An 11794-nucleotide genomic window follows, 5' to 3' on the forward strand; every position below is an offset into this window, starting at 1 on the left:
TCCTCAGAAGTACTTGAATTGTTTACCTACCAGCGTTTCTTTAACCAAGGCTAAAGGGCCACTTTGTTTAAGTTTCTGCTAATAACTAATATCTCATTTAATGCTGAGATTATGTGTGAAGACATTAGGATATATACTGTACCTAATCTCTTTAACCACTTGAACCCCAGCATCCACATTTTGGGGGTACATTAGCCAAAAATAGCCGAACAATAAAGCAAAAAACAATTAAAATAAAATAAAAGCAAAAGCATAAAACAACATTAAAATAGGCAATACAGTGAGGACTTAAAAATCAACCAAAGAATCAGCTAAAAGCAAGAGTGAAAAAATAGGTCTTGAGCTGTGCTTTAAAGCTATCGACAGAGGCTGCCTGTCTTAGGTGTAATGGGAGTTTATTCCACACTGTCGGTCCGTAAAAGCAGAATGCTGCTTCACCGTATTTTTTATGTCATTGTAGGCACCTCGAGCAGGTCAGCACTTGAAGACCTGATGGGCCGGTTTGGAACCGGCCCCTCAGTAGGATATATAACTAATCTCTAATGCTGATAGGTTATGTATATGAAGACATTAGGATATATAACTAATCTCTTTAATGCTTAGGTCATGTGTGAATACATTTGGATATACTGTACAGTATAACTAATCTCTTTATTACTGAGAGGTTATGTGTGAAGCCTATGCAGTATATAATCTCTTTAATGCTGAATTCATGTGCGATTTTCATACTAAGTAGAAAAATAGCCTTTGTCTGAAAGAACTGTGTTGTTTTCTCGTCTACGGTGCTATGGTCTGGCCAATGTCCGAGAGTGGCCCAGCAGAAAGGATTGTGTTCTCTTAAACCTAAACAGGGTGTTGAATCATAAATGAGTAACATGAGAAAGGAATCACATGCAACCCATTTGACCATCACCTAACATCTCCAGCTTATTAAACCAGGAGTCCAAACCTCAAATCACTCAGTTCAGTTATGAACAACCACTATTATTAATATACTGGGGCATCATAATTCCAAGTTAACAGTCTACTGTTTTTTTGTGTTCTTTCTCTGCGTCAGGCTATCCTAGGATATTTCAATGGGGTAATGAGGGCAATTAATGTTTCAAGTTCATGTGTTCATTTTAGGAGAGAGTAACTTGTTTAAATATTAAGTTGTATTAACCTAAGGTCACAAAAATCTTGTTTTGAGGTGTTTTTAGTAGCCTACTATTATAGCCAAAAGTTAAGCAAATAAATACAATGACATTGTTAGGCCTACCAAACTGTTCTTTTTAATTAAGCTTAATTTGACAAGTGACACCATTGTACTAAGGCAGGGGTTTTCTCAAAGTAGACCAGGGGTCCATGAGAGTGTTCCAGGGGGGTCCCCAGCAAAATGTGTTAATATAGCATGAAAATCTGATTAACCACTTTAAAGCTATTATATAAATAGCTGATAAGAGCTTGTAGATCTGCTATTTTCAATCTTGGAAAGAAAATGGGATATTTTGAAAAAAAAAAAAAAAACATTTTAACAACACAAATCTTGTATTGGGGGCCCTGGCACAAAATATTTTCAGATGAGGACGTCCGCAGACAAATACATTATCAATTTGAGAACCTCTGTAGGCTACTTAGCAGCAGTAGGAGTATATAACAATTAGGCTTCATTAGCCAATCAGCGGTCTAGACTTCGTCCCTCATCCGAGTCACATGCACAGTACGTCGCCCGTCCCACTCCAACCTGCTATTGGGCGACTCTCCATTTCCATTCCTATAGAAAACCCGTCATTATTGCTCCAGGAATAGAATATATTTTGTTATTTTATGATCGATCCGCTTCCATAAGAAATAAGTATAGCTAAATCTCCTTGCGGCATTCATTAATCGTCTGGATTTGTCTGAATTTTGACAAGATGGGCTGCGCCGGTTTCACCTGCTCCAAGCACTGCCTGTGTGCGCTCAACATCCTCTATGTTGTGAGTAGCCTATTCATATACTAATACTAGCTCTGGTTCATAGCGTTAGAAGGAGTTCATCTTAACGCTTTGTTACTTTTCAGCCGTTGCCCGGCATGCCCGGTAGCGCAGCCTCTCGTCTCTATTAAAAATTACACTTTCGCTACTCACCAAGACAAAGACGGTTTTAAGATGTTGAAAGCCTACTCTCCTTAGTGGGAACACTCGGAACCCCCCACCTAACGTCTAAAATACACCTTTTGGACAGAAAAGAAAATATTCCACCGGATTGGGGGGAAAATGTTATTCCACTGCGCCCCCTACAGATTTGGTCAATGGAATTTTTCTATTGACAAGATCTGTAGGGGGCGCAGTGGAGTAACGATTGTTTTCCCCCCATCAGGTGGATTATTTTACATTTTGGTCAAAAAGTGTATTTTAGACGTGAGGTGGGGGGTTTAGAGTATTCCCACTAAGGAAAGTAGGCTTTCAACATCTTAAACTTGTCTTTGTTTTGGTGAGTTGCGAAAGTGTTTTTTATTTTTTACCATAGACGAGAGGCTGCGCAGCAGGGGGTGATCGGGCAACGGCTCGAAAGTAACATAGCGTTAAGGAGAACTCCTTCTAACGCTATGAACCAGAGCTAACTAAATACCATATGGTGCCTTATGGCTCTATTATAGGGCACATGGGTGGACTGTTTATTAATACGACCGCGGTAGAGAGTGTCTTATGTTATAGGAAATAGTATGTTGTTTTAAATACGGCGCAATGCAGGTCAGGCATTTATCAATTATTCAGAATTATTCCGTGTCAGAAGGGATGCGATCGCATGTCCTCCTGCTATAAATAAAATGTAGGTTACGAATACAAATGCAACCCCGTTTATTTCCTCTGTGGTTAAACGTTCGTTGAAATGAGCTGCTTCTCTGGCTTTCAAACATTTGCATTTCCATTTCCTTCCTTTGGAACGCAGAACACCATCCTGTTTGTGTCAGCTTTGCATATGATTTATGATCACATTATTATTATTATCATGGTGGTTTCTGAAGAAAATCAAACAGAGTGTGTAGCTTATTGGACATTGTTCCTCCTATCACCTTAAAATAACAAGGCTTATACAACTGTAATAATAGGCTAATATGAAAGATAAGAAGATGCAGATTTGCTGACATTAGGGCGCATGCCATTTGGTGACCTACTTCAGGGCTGTCATCTGAGCAATGTTTCTCAACATGGGGTCCGGGTACCCCCAGGGGTCCTTGAGGGGGTTCCAGGGGTCCCCCCAGCTTGTTTGATAGTTGGGAACCAAATAATAATCATTATAATAATAATAATAATAACCCTTATGGGGTCTGAGAGTGCACAAATAGATTAGATTGGGGTCCCAGAGATAAGACGTGTATATCAAATGGGGGTCTATGGCCTAAAGCACATCAAACATGGGGGTTCTTGAAATGAAAAAGGTTGAGAATCACTAATCTAGAATAGATTATATCATGTTCAGATCTGCTATACTGCCCCATTTTTGAATGGGTCACTAACCACTTCCGTTGACCGGGGTCCCCCAGGGCTCTATGCTGGGCCCATTCCTTTTTTATCGCTCTACACTAAATATTTTTCCTGAAAATAGTCAATCTACAAGCTCACAACACATCGCGTTGCAACGCAATTGTGAGCTTAGATCAGCTATTTTCGCCAATCGTTTTCCTCCCAGAATGGGGATGCTATAAGGCAGTGGTTCTCAAAGTGGGGACCAGTCCAGGGGTCCTTGAATGGGTTGGGTTGGATGGGGGTGGGGGGGGGGGGGGGGTCCGCGTCACATACATTTAGATATGGGTGTCCTTGACAATTAAAAAGTTTGAAAACCACTGCTGTAGGGTTCAAGTGCTAATGCGTGAAAACGGCTGAAGGCACCATATTTCAGTCCTCCGGGGTCTAATATTCTAGCTTGAGTTCTCTTGAGTCACAGTGTGTTTTATGACTGACTGGGCCTCCTATCTCAACGCGGTGACCAACGTCCACACAGAGCTGAGCTGTGTTTCACTGAGACAGCTTTACTTTGAGATAACGATGAGGTGAGGACAGAACACTGCTCCTTGTACCCATTTTATTTACCTGTGTCACAGCCTGTGCCCTCCTGTCCTTGGGGCAGAGATACTGGTAGTAAGGAAAATACTAGTGTTTTTACAACTGTATGTATTATGACACACATTCGACATACTTGCATTTTGAATTGTCAGCAAAGACACCCAACAGCTAGTTTAGCTAATTGTTATTTTAATTTAGAAAATATGATGCAGTCGTTACATTTGCATTTGTAAGGAAAGACAAAATGGGCTAGTTGTCATTGATGTTTCAAACCATGGTTTTCATTTGAAAATATGATTACAAACTGTTATGGCCATCATGTTACACAGTGCACACACCAGATGACAAAGCACACCTGTGCTCAGATTGTCTGTTACTCAGAATAACTGTCCTTACCCGAACCCCCCCCTCTCTCTCTCTCTCTCTCTCTCTCTCTCTCTCTCTCTCTCTCTCTCTCTCTCTCTCTCTTTCTCTTTCTCTTTCTCTCTCTCTCTCTTACAGATGGTGAGCCTGTTGATGATTGGCATCGCTGCATGGGGGAAATGGTTCGGCTTGGTGTCTAGTTTCCAGGTGGTGGGGGGTGTGGTCGCAGTGGGGGTCTTCCTGTTCTTCATAGCGCTGGCTGGGCTCATTGGAGCCATGAAACATCACCAGGTCCTCCTGTTCTTTGTATCCTTTAAGTACAGAAAGTCTGCTATGAACAAATCCAACACGTCTTGTGGTTGCTGGGAGACATGTGAAAGCCCTTGCACTGTAGATATCTGGCCAACTGCACAGTCAAATCTTGTGTTAATTTAAAACCCACGCATGGGTCATCAACATGTCAGTACATATATAGACTATGTGTCTGTGGAAAGACCCGTCCAATGTCCGTGGCAATTGTTTTGATTCAACAAGAAAATATATTTTGTGTGTGATTAAATCAGTGACTGTAGGCTACTGATAAGACCCAGTTATTACAATTTCGAACACGGATTAGATGTATTGATGCCTGTATACAGCCAGTATACAGTGGCTGACTTTCCAGTATCCAGGTTTTCTTCAGAATACGTAGGTGGGACACTGATTTAATTCATGCAGAAATACCATCATTTTAAAATGTGTAGCACATTGGCATAGACAGTAAAGCACATTAGGAGTCCGCTAGTATGCATTTAGGCCTAGGTCTGTGTATTTCTAGTATTATTGACTGCTAATTTTGTAAGTCTGTGGCAAAAGTAAAATGTTGGTGGAAATGTCCATCACAAGCCGACATGGTGATGACAAATGGGACCAAATAGACCCGTGCTCTTGGCAGTTAAATAAACACAAAGGATTTATAGGCTTAATTTATAGGCTCAAGATAACCTGAGGTGGTGGTAATGGAAGTATAGAACTCACAGCTGCTTTTGTGCAATGCTTGCTTATGTTATAATCTCTCAAGACATCAGACATCAAGATAGATGGGTTGTTTTGTTCAGAGCATGTTTATTTTGATTTATTTAGATTCATTTTAATTCAATCGGTTGTGTTCCAGCTTGGATCAGTGGAACGAACATAGATAGTTCCTTTTTATCGGTATCACAATGAAAACTAATCTTTCAAGGTTTTAAAGAAAAAAAAATATTATTAAAATCTTCTTTAATATCATTACATTATTTGGAGGCCATTTGCAATTATCCTTATAGCCCAGCAATGGGACCCCGGCCCACAGGTTGGGAATCGCTGGTCTATAACATCTTATAAAAGGTTAAATAAAGCCTTCAATTTATACTATGTACGTCAACCCCTGTGAGCCAGAGTTTTGGCTCATTGGCGTCATTTGGAACGTCTCTCAGGCTGTGAGCGTCATACCTCCTGACATTCACCATCGCCATGGATACAGGACGCCTGTCAGTGAGCCATTGTATTGAGTATAACTGCCTGGAGCTACAGTATGAGCCATGAGCAGCTTGTCTTCCACCGTATAAAACTAGGCTTAACTCTCTAAAGTAGGCAGGTAAACCTGATGATATTTAACCTTTTTTTTTCTTCCTTTAAATAGGACCTCTTTTCTTTTTAGCTTTTTCTCCCCAATTTCGTCGTTATGCCAATTAATTCCCCCTCACACACATTTCTGTGTCACTGTTGTCACTGCTGGTGTATCCTACTGCCTCACCTCACCTGACAGTGAGGAGCCCCCATCGGGAAGAGGTAGAGCCTCCGTCCTACTCCTCCCATTCAGCTGACATGTTCCGTCCCAGCCCGTAGGACTACTGCAGTGACAAACACCATCCTCCCCCACCCGGCTTCCCTCCCCAAACGCGGTGGGAAGGTATGCTGGATTAAAATCCCAGGTGTTATAGTTGCAATTACCTCATAACATTTGTTGTCATAGAGTCTTCATGAAGTCAGCAGAATTCAGGCTTACTGTACATACCTGATGAGCGTTACAAAAATGTGTTGTAACACGAGTTGTGTGACAGAGAATACGGGGGGGGGGCACTTGTTTTATTCCTTTGTTTTCAGAGGTGGAAACTCCATGTTGATTTTCCATTCATGCATGCATGTGGAATGAGATAGGCAAGACCAGCATCATATTTCACTTTGTAGTCTGCTGTCTGCAGCAGTTTCCAACCGTAGGACCAATATGCATTCATGCTCGTAAGTCAAGTCTTAAGGTCCTTACACACCGGCGAATGTGCGAATATACGCAAAATTCGGACTCGTTCCGAATAATTAAAAGACGCTTTTTCGCTTCGCTTTTCCGCTTTTTCGCGCCATGTACGCTTGCATTGACTTTATAAGGTTTTTAAAAAAAGCGTATTATTCGCACGAAAAAATCGCCCCGGTGTGTAAGGACCTTAACTCTTTTTGAGTGAGTCAGTGTTTAATGATGTTATGTCCGTCTGTGTTTGAATTGCTGTTGTTCCTTGACCATGAAGCTCAGTACATGATCATTCTGTTCATGATATTCTTTGTGCAGTTCTCCCTCTCCCTCGCCTGTTTGGCAATCAACAAAGAACAGCAGGTATTATTATTATTATTATTATTATTACACTTATTATTACACTTATTATTATTATTATTATTATTATTATTATTATTATTATTATTATTATTATTATTATTATTATTCCATTTAGACCTGAGGCCGATTTTAAAAACGCATTCTAAATCCTAACCTAAGTTTTCTGAAAAATTTCAATTTCTTATGAATTTTCTTTTAAAACAATCATGTTGATATAACATAGCAACATCTAAAATGACACAGATGCTTTCCCGGATTGAAAGGTATAACGACGTATAGGCTTTCCAGGTCTAAATGGCTTATTACCGTATAGGGCACAAGTCCCCAACTTCCCTAATGCATAATTTATATTCCATCGCACAACGTTGTCCCACACTGAAAATTGCAGTTCTACAACAAGCTCATTATGTGACGCATTGATCTGCTATTTTCTGCATGGGACACCAAAGTATCAGGCTTAGGGAAACATTTACTTTATTGGAGACCCCCTTCCAACAAGAAAACCAATCCAAGAAAAGCATCTAGTAATGGACTGATTAATGGAAAGAATAGCTGGAGCGCCCTTGTAAACACAGATGGAAACAAAGGCTTTATTTGATAATGGACAGGAAGTGTTGTTTTTGACTTCCTCACAGGAAGAGGTACTTCTCTTCTTTCCACAAATTAGTCCAAACCCTGAGCGTTTGTTCTTGGATAGATTTGGTCTTTTTGCATTTTACCATTGTTCTTTAGCACAGTGTTTCACATTTTTAGAAAAATCTATTCTAACATTAAATGTTTGAATTGTTTTCAAAAGAAAAAAAAAAAAAACGAAATAGTGAACACATGGCGTTTGAGCCTGGTGATCTACAGGCTCACAACACGTCGCACTGCCACGGGATGTGAGCTTGTGGATCGGCTATTTCCGCTGTTAGATAGGGCTTAACTGGTTAATTTATCATTTCTTTTTGTAAGTTTGGGTCCCAGCAAAACACCAGATTTCTCTTTTGCGTCTCGAGCTAAAAGGTTTAGGAAACACTGCTTTAGCGCCCCTCCCACTTTAGCGACACAAAGGAACCCTTTTTACTGTGAGATGACAGACCATCAGCATGAATAATACATTAGCCTGTAATGAATTGGACGAGTTGATTGCTGTCAAAATTGAATTGCTTGGATTATGTTGGTCGATTAGCACTACCGCTAATGACTGGGCTAATGGCATATTGACGATCAGCTTTCTGTTACACAGAGTGCATTTGCCTGGTGGTTTTGTGGTGTCTGTAATCAAGGGGCGGGTGTAGATGAATTGATTAGAGAGGCCATATGGGAGAGAGCACTTTTGGAAGCTGTGTAACTCTCGTTGTTACAGACCTGTACAAAGATTTTGTTGCTGTCCAGGGCGGAAACCTTGTATGTCCAAAATTGTTACTTTTCAGTAAATAGAAAATTGTTCCAGTGGATCCAATTTAGTCAACAAGCTTTTGTTAATATATTTCATTGGTTCAATATTCATAAAACCAACTTTCACTTTCACTTAAATGACATTTTCAAAAGTAGCAAAAGTAGTCGATCAGCTATTTTTGCTACTTTTGCGTAATACTGTGGTAGGACAAAGTAGGTCATTGATTTACGAAGAAACATAAAACGTTGAAATATGGATATAGAAGGTTTCTACCCGACAGCAATAATTTGCTAGTTTTCATTTAGTTTCTGTATCTTTGTCTTGCAGGAGGAGCTATTGGAGGTTGGCTGGAACAACTCTAAGTCCACACAGAGCGATGTGGAGAAGAGCCTAAACTGCTGTGGCTTTAAACAAGTTGACCTCAATGGGACCTGTGATGCTGTACGTTAGCAATCGCATAGGCTCTCAGGCCATCTCTGAGTGCTGCATAGAGTCTGTAACTACGCCTCCTGAACGCCGATAACGGAAGCTGTCATCTGGTCGTCATTTCCGTTATATCTTTAGAATATCTTTTTGCATTTTCATTTCTGCTAAGCAGCAAACTACAAAATTAGGCTTCGACTAATTTGATTTAAATTAGGACAATTTTGCACGACTGCAAAGTCGTGCAAAATTAAACGGATTAAACGGAAGTGGGCGGGGGAGGCGGGGGAGGCGGGGTATCCCTTTTACTCCGGTATCGATTTAAGTGACTGTGAAAATTGTATAAGCCAACAGTCTGACCTGAGAGACTAGCAATCGAAAAACATTTGGCAACATGTATCAACAAAAGTATTATATCTTTATTTATTTAGTTAGTTTTGTGTATCACGTAGGAAAATAACAAAAATATCAAGTGAAACAATACGTGCAGGTGAGATTCAACACACAGCTTATAATAAGATTGCCCCTAAATCAAATCGGACCAAAAGACAGGGAGATGTCACTACATAAAAAGTGACAATGATATAAACTTTCATTTCATTGTCACTTTTCATTCAAGTGACAATGAAATAAACTAAAGCACAAAACAGTGAATTAAATAATACGGAAAAAAGGGAAAAGCAACAAATGAATATGCATGCAGTCAATTTCATTTAACAGATGTATTTGACCATTGTCAACATCAATTGATTGATTATTGATTGGTTATTGCTTTGATTTGAAGGTGAAATTTGTGTCTGCCCTCTATGAAGATTTGTAACTAATCGATAGTAGAAAAACGTCCTTAATATTACACATATTATCACATTAAGTAATTTAATCCTGTATGAAAAAATATTTTCAGCTTGGCGTCCAGAGCCAAACACATTCATTTGGGGGGTCCTTGACATGAAAATGTTTGAGAAACACTGGCCTGCATGATGTGTTCCATGTGTCAATACTTCTCTGTGTCCCTTTGCAGGCCTGCTTCCCCAACCATTCATGTTCACCGTGTGCTGATCCGATCCAGCTCCACGCTGGGGAGGTGCTCCGCATTGTGGGCGGGATCGGACTGTTCTTCAGCTTCACAGAGGTGAGACCTTATAACTGCTCAATGTCAGTGAGGAGTAATTGCAGTCTAAACAGTGGTGTGAATTGAATGTACTCTATAGATGCTCCAAAATGTCTCATTATATACAGTATATATATATATATATATACATATACTGTATATATATTGTATGTATCGTCGCTATTGGGCAGAAACCAGCTAACATTTTTCATAAATCAACGCTATTGCACACCCTTTACGTCTGTGTGTAGGTTCAAAAAATATTGAACCAATGAAAAGTATTAAAAAGTACTTCTGACAAAACCTCCTAACTCCATTGGATCCTCAAACTGTCGACCAAGCCAGCTCCAACTCCACCCCTCTCCCCTGCGTGGCACACAGAGCTGCTGCAGGGGTTTTCCCCCCGTAGTCTGTTAAAAGCAACTATGCAGTGTACCTGTTTATCAAACTTAGCACTGACGCTAATGTTATGAAAACGCTTAATTCTATTTCTAAAATCTACAGTATGTAGTGTTATCTGAGGAGAGAAATTAGTTCATATAGCATTTCTCTACTGAAACTGCAACTCTGTGAACCCCTCTTTGCAGGAGTTATTGTAATATAAGTCCTGCTTATTATTGTAGGCCTATATAAGCAGTGTCATGCAACATCAGTGCATTAATTCACGCGTTGTGATGCAATGTTGGAGCTTGGAGTTCTTATCAATGATGGACAAAACCTCCTAACTCCACTTGAGCTGGATTTGGGTAAAGTGGTGAATATAATGACACATGCAAGTATCTGATAATATAAAGTCACAATACCAACTTTAATGAGGCAATATTGCTTTGTTTTAAAAATATAAGATTGTCTTCATTTCCTGAAAAAAAAGGTTTTTGTTTCTGCCCGACATACAGTATGAATGTGTATGTATGTATTTATGTATAAACGTTTCGTTCCTGAGATATGTGATGAAGGTCTCAGGACCGAAACGTTGTATTTTCCCAATAAAGACTTGTTTTGCATCATGAAGACAGTGTGCAGGATTTTCTTCTGCTATGTTTTTGGCCCTAGTTTGGTCCTCTCTTGCACACATGTCGCTTTGTAGGTGTGCAAAAGGCTTCTTTCTCACCGGATTGCATCTGTAGAACAATGTTTTACGTAAAAAGCATTCACCTTGCTGCCATCTTCGTGTTTGTATGCCCCCATCGTTTCAGATCCTGGGAGTGTGGTTCACATACCGGTACAGGAATCAGAAGGACCCCCGGGCCAACCCCAGCGCATTCTTATGAACGGCTCGTCAGGGCGAACCCTTTGCACTGTCACCTCACCCTCGCGGACTTCGTACGTACGGGCCTGAACTGTAAATACAAGAGTGACTTGTGTGTTTTCACGGGTTGCCACGGCAAACTCGTGTGCAGTGTTACATAATGTGAGATGCTTGGTTTTTTCCAAGAGTGAGGTGTGTTTAAAAAACTAAAAAGAAGAAGAGGAAGAGAAAAAAATACTAAACAAAAACACAAAACTGCTGTATCTGTGGAGAGCGCTGCATGAGCCTGTTAATGTAAACGGGGCATGTGTGATCACACAGTAAAATCCTCAGTGTTCATTTAAAGGCTATATTGATAACATTTTTACGAAAACAAATAATAAAAAAGAAAATAATATATCCACAGAGCTTTTGAAAAGGTGCGGAATTAAAGTATTGTCCCCCCATGAAATAATCATGTTAATAATTTTGACATTGTAAATTGTAAATTAAAGTGTAAATTAAATGTTTTGTTTACCTCTGTAAGCTGTGTGCATGTGGGTACGGTACTTTTTACCCCAAATGTATTGTTGAAAGGTGGACGTTGCGTTACAGTGTTGCAAAATACAAGATT

At 39.9% G+C, this 11794-nt stretch overlaps 1 protein-coding gene across 1 annotated transcript; it reads left to right on the forward strand.

Moving 5' to 3' along the window:
* Positions 1 to 1762: 1762 nt before the first annotated feature.
* tspan13b (tetraspanin 13b) lies at positions 1763 to 11400 on the forward strand. The gene is made up of 6 exons (XM_080441743.1): positions 1763 to 1958; positions 4530 to 4697; positions 6937 to 7017; positions 8726 to 8839; positions 9843 to 9953; positions 11129 to 11400. Exons 1-6 carry the CDS (start codon positions 1896 to 1898, stop codon positions 11201 to 11203), a joined length of 612 nt encoding a protein of 203 aa, XP_080297869.1. The 5' UTR covers positions 1763 to 1895; the 3' UTR covers positions 11204 to 11400.
* Positions 11401 to 11794: the final 394 nt, after the last annotated feature.

Source organism: Gymnoscopelus braueri, assembly GCF_963280865.1.
Source record: "Gymnoscopelus braueri genome assembly, chromosome: 11".
Classification (NCBI taxonomy): Eukaryota; Metazoa; Chordata; class Actinopteri; order Myctophiformes; family Myctophidae; genus Gymnoscopelus; species Gymnoscopelus braueri.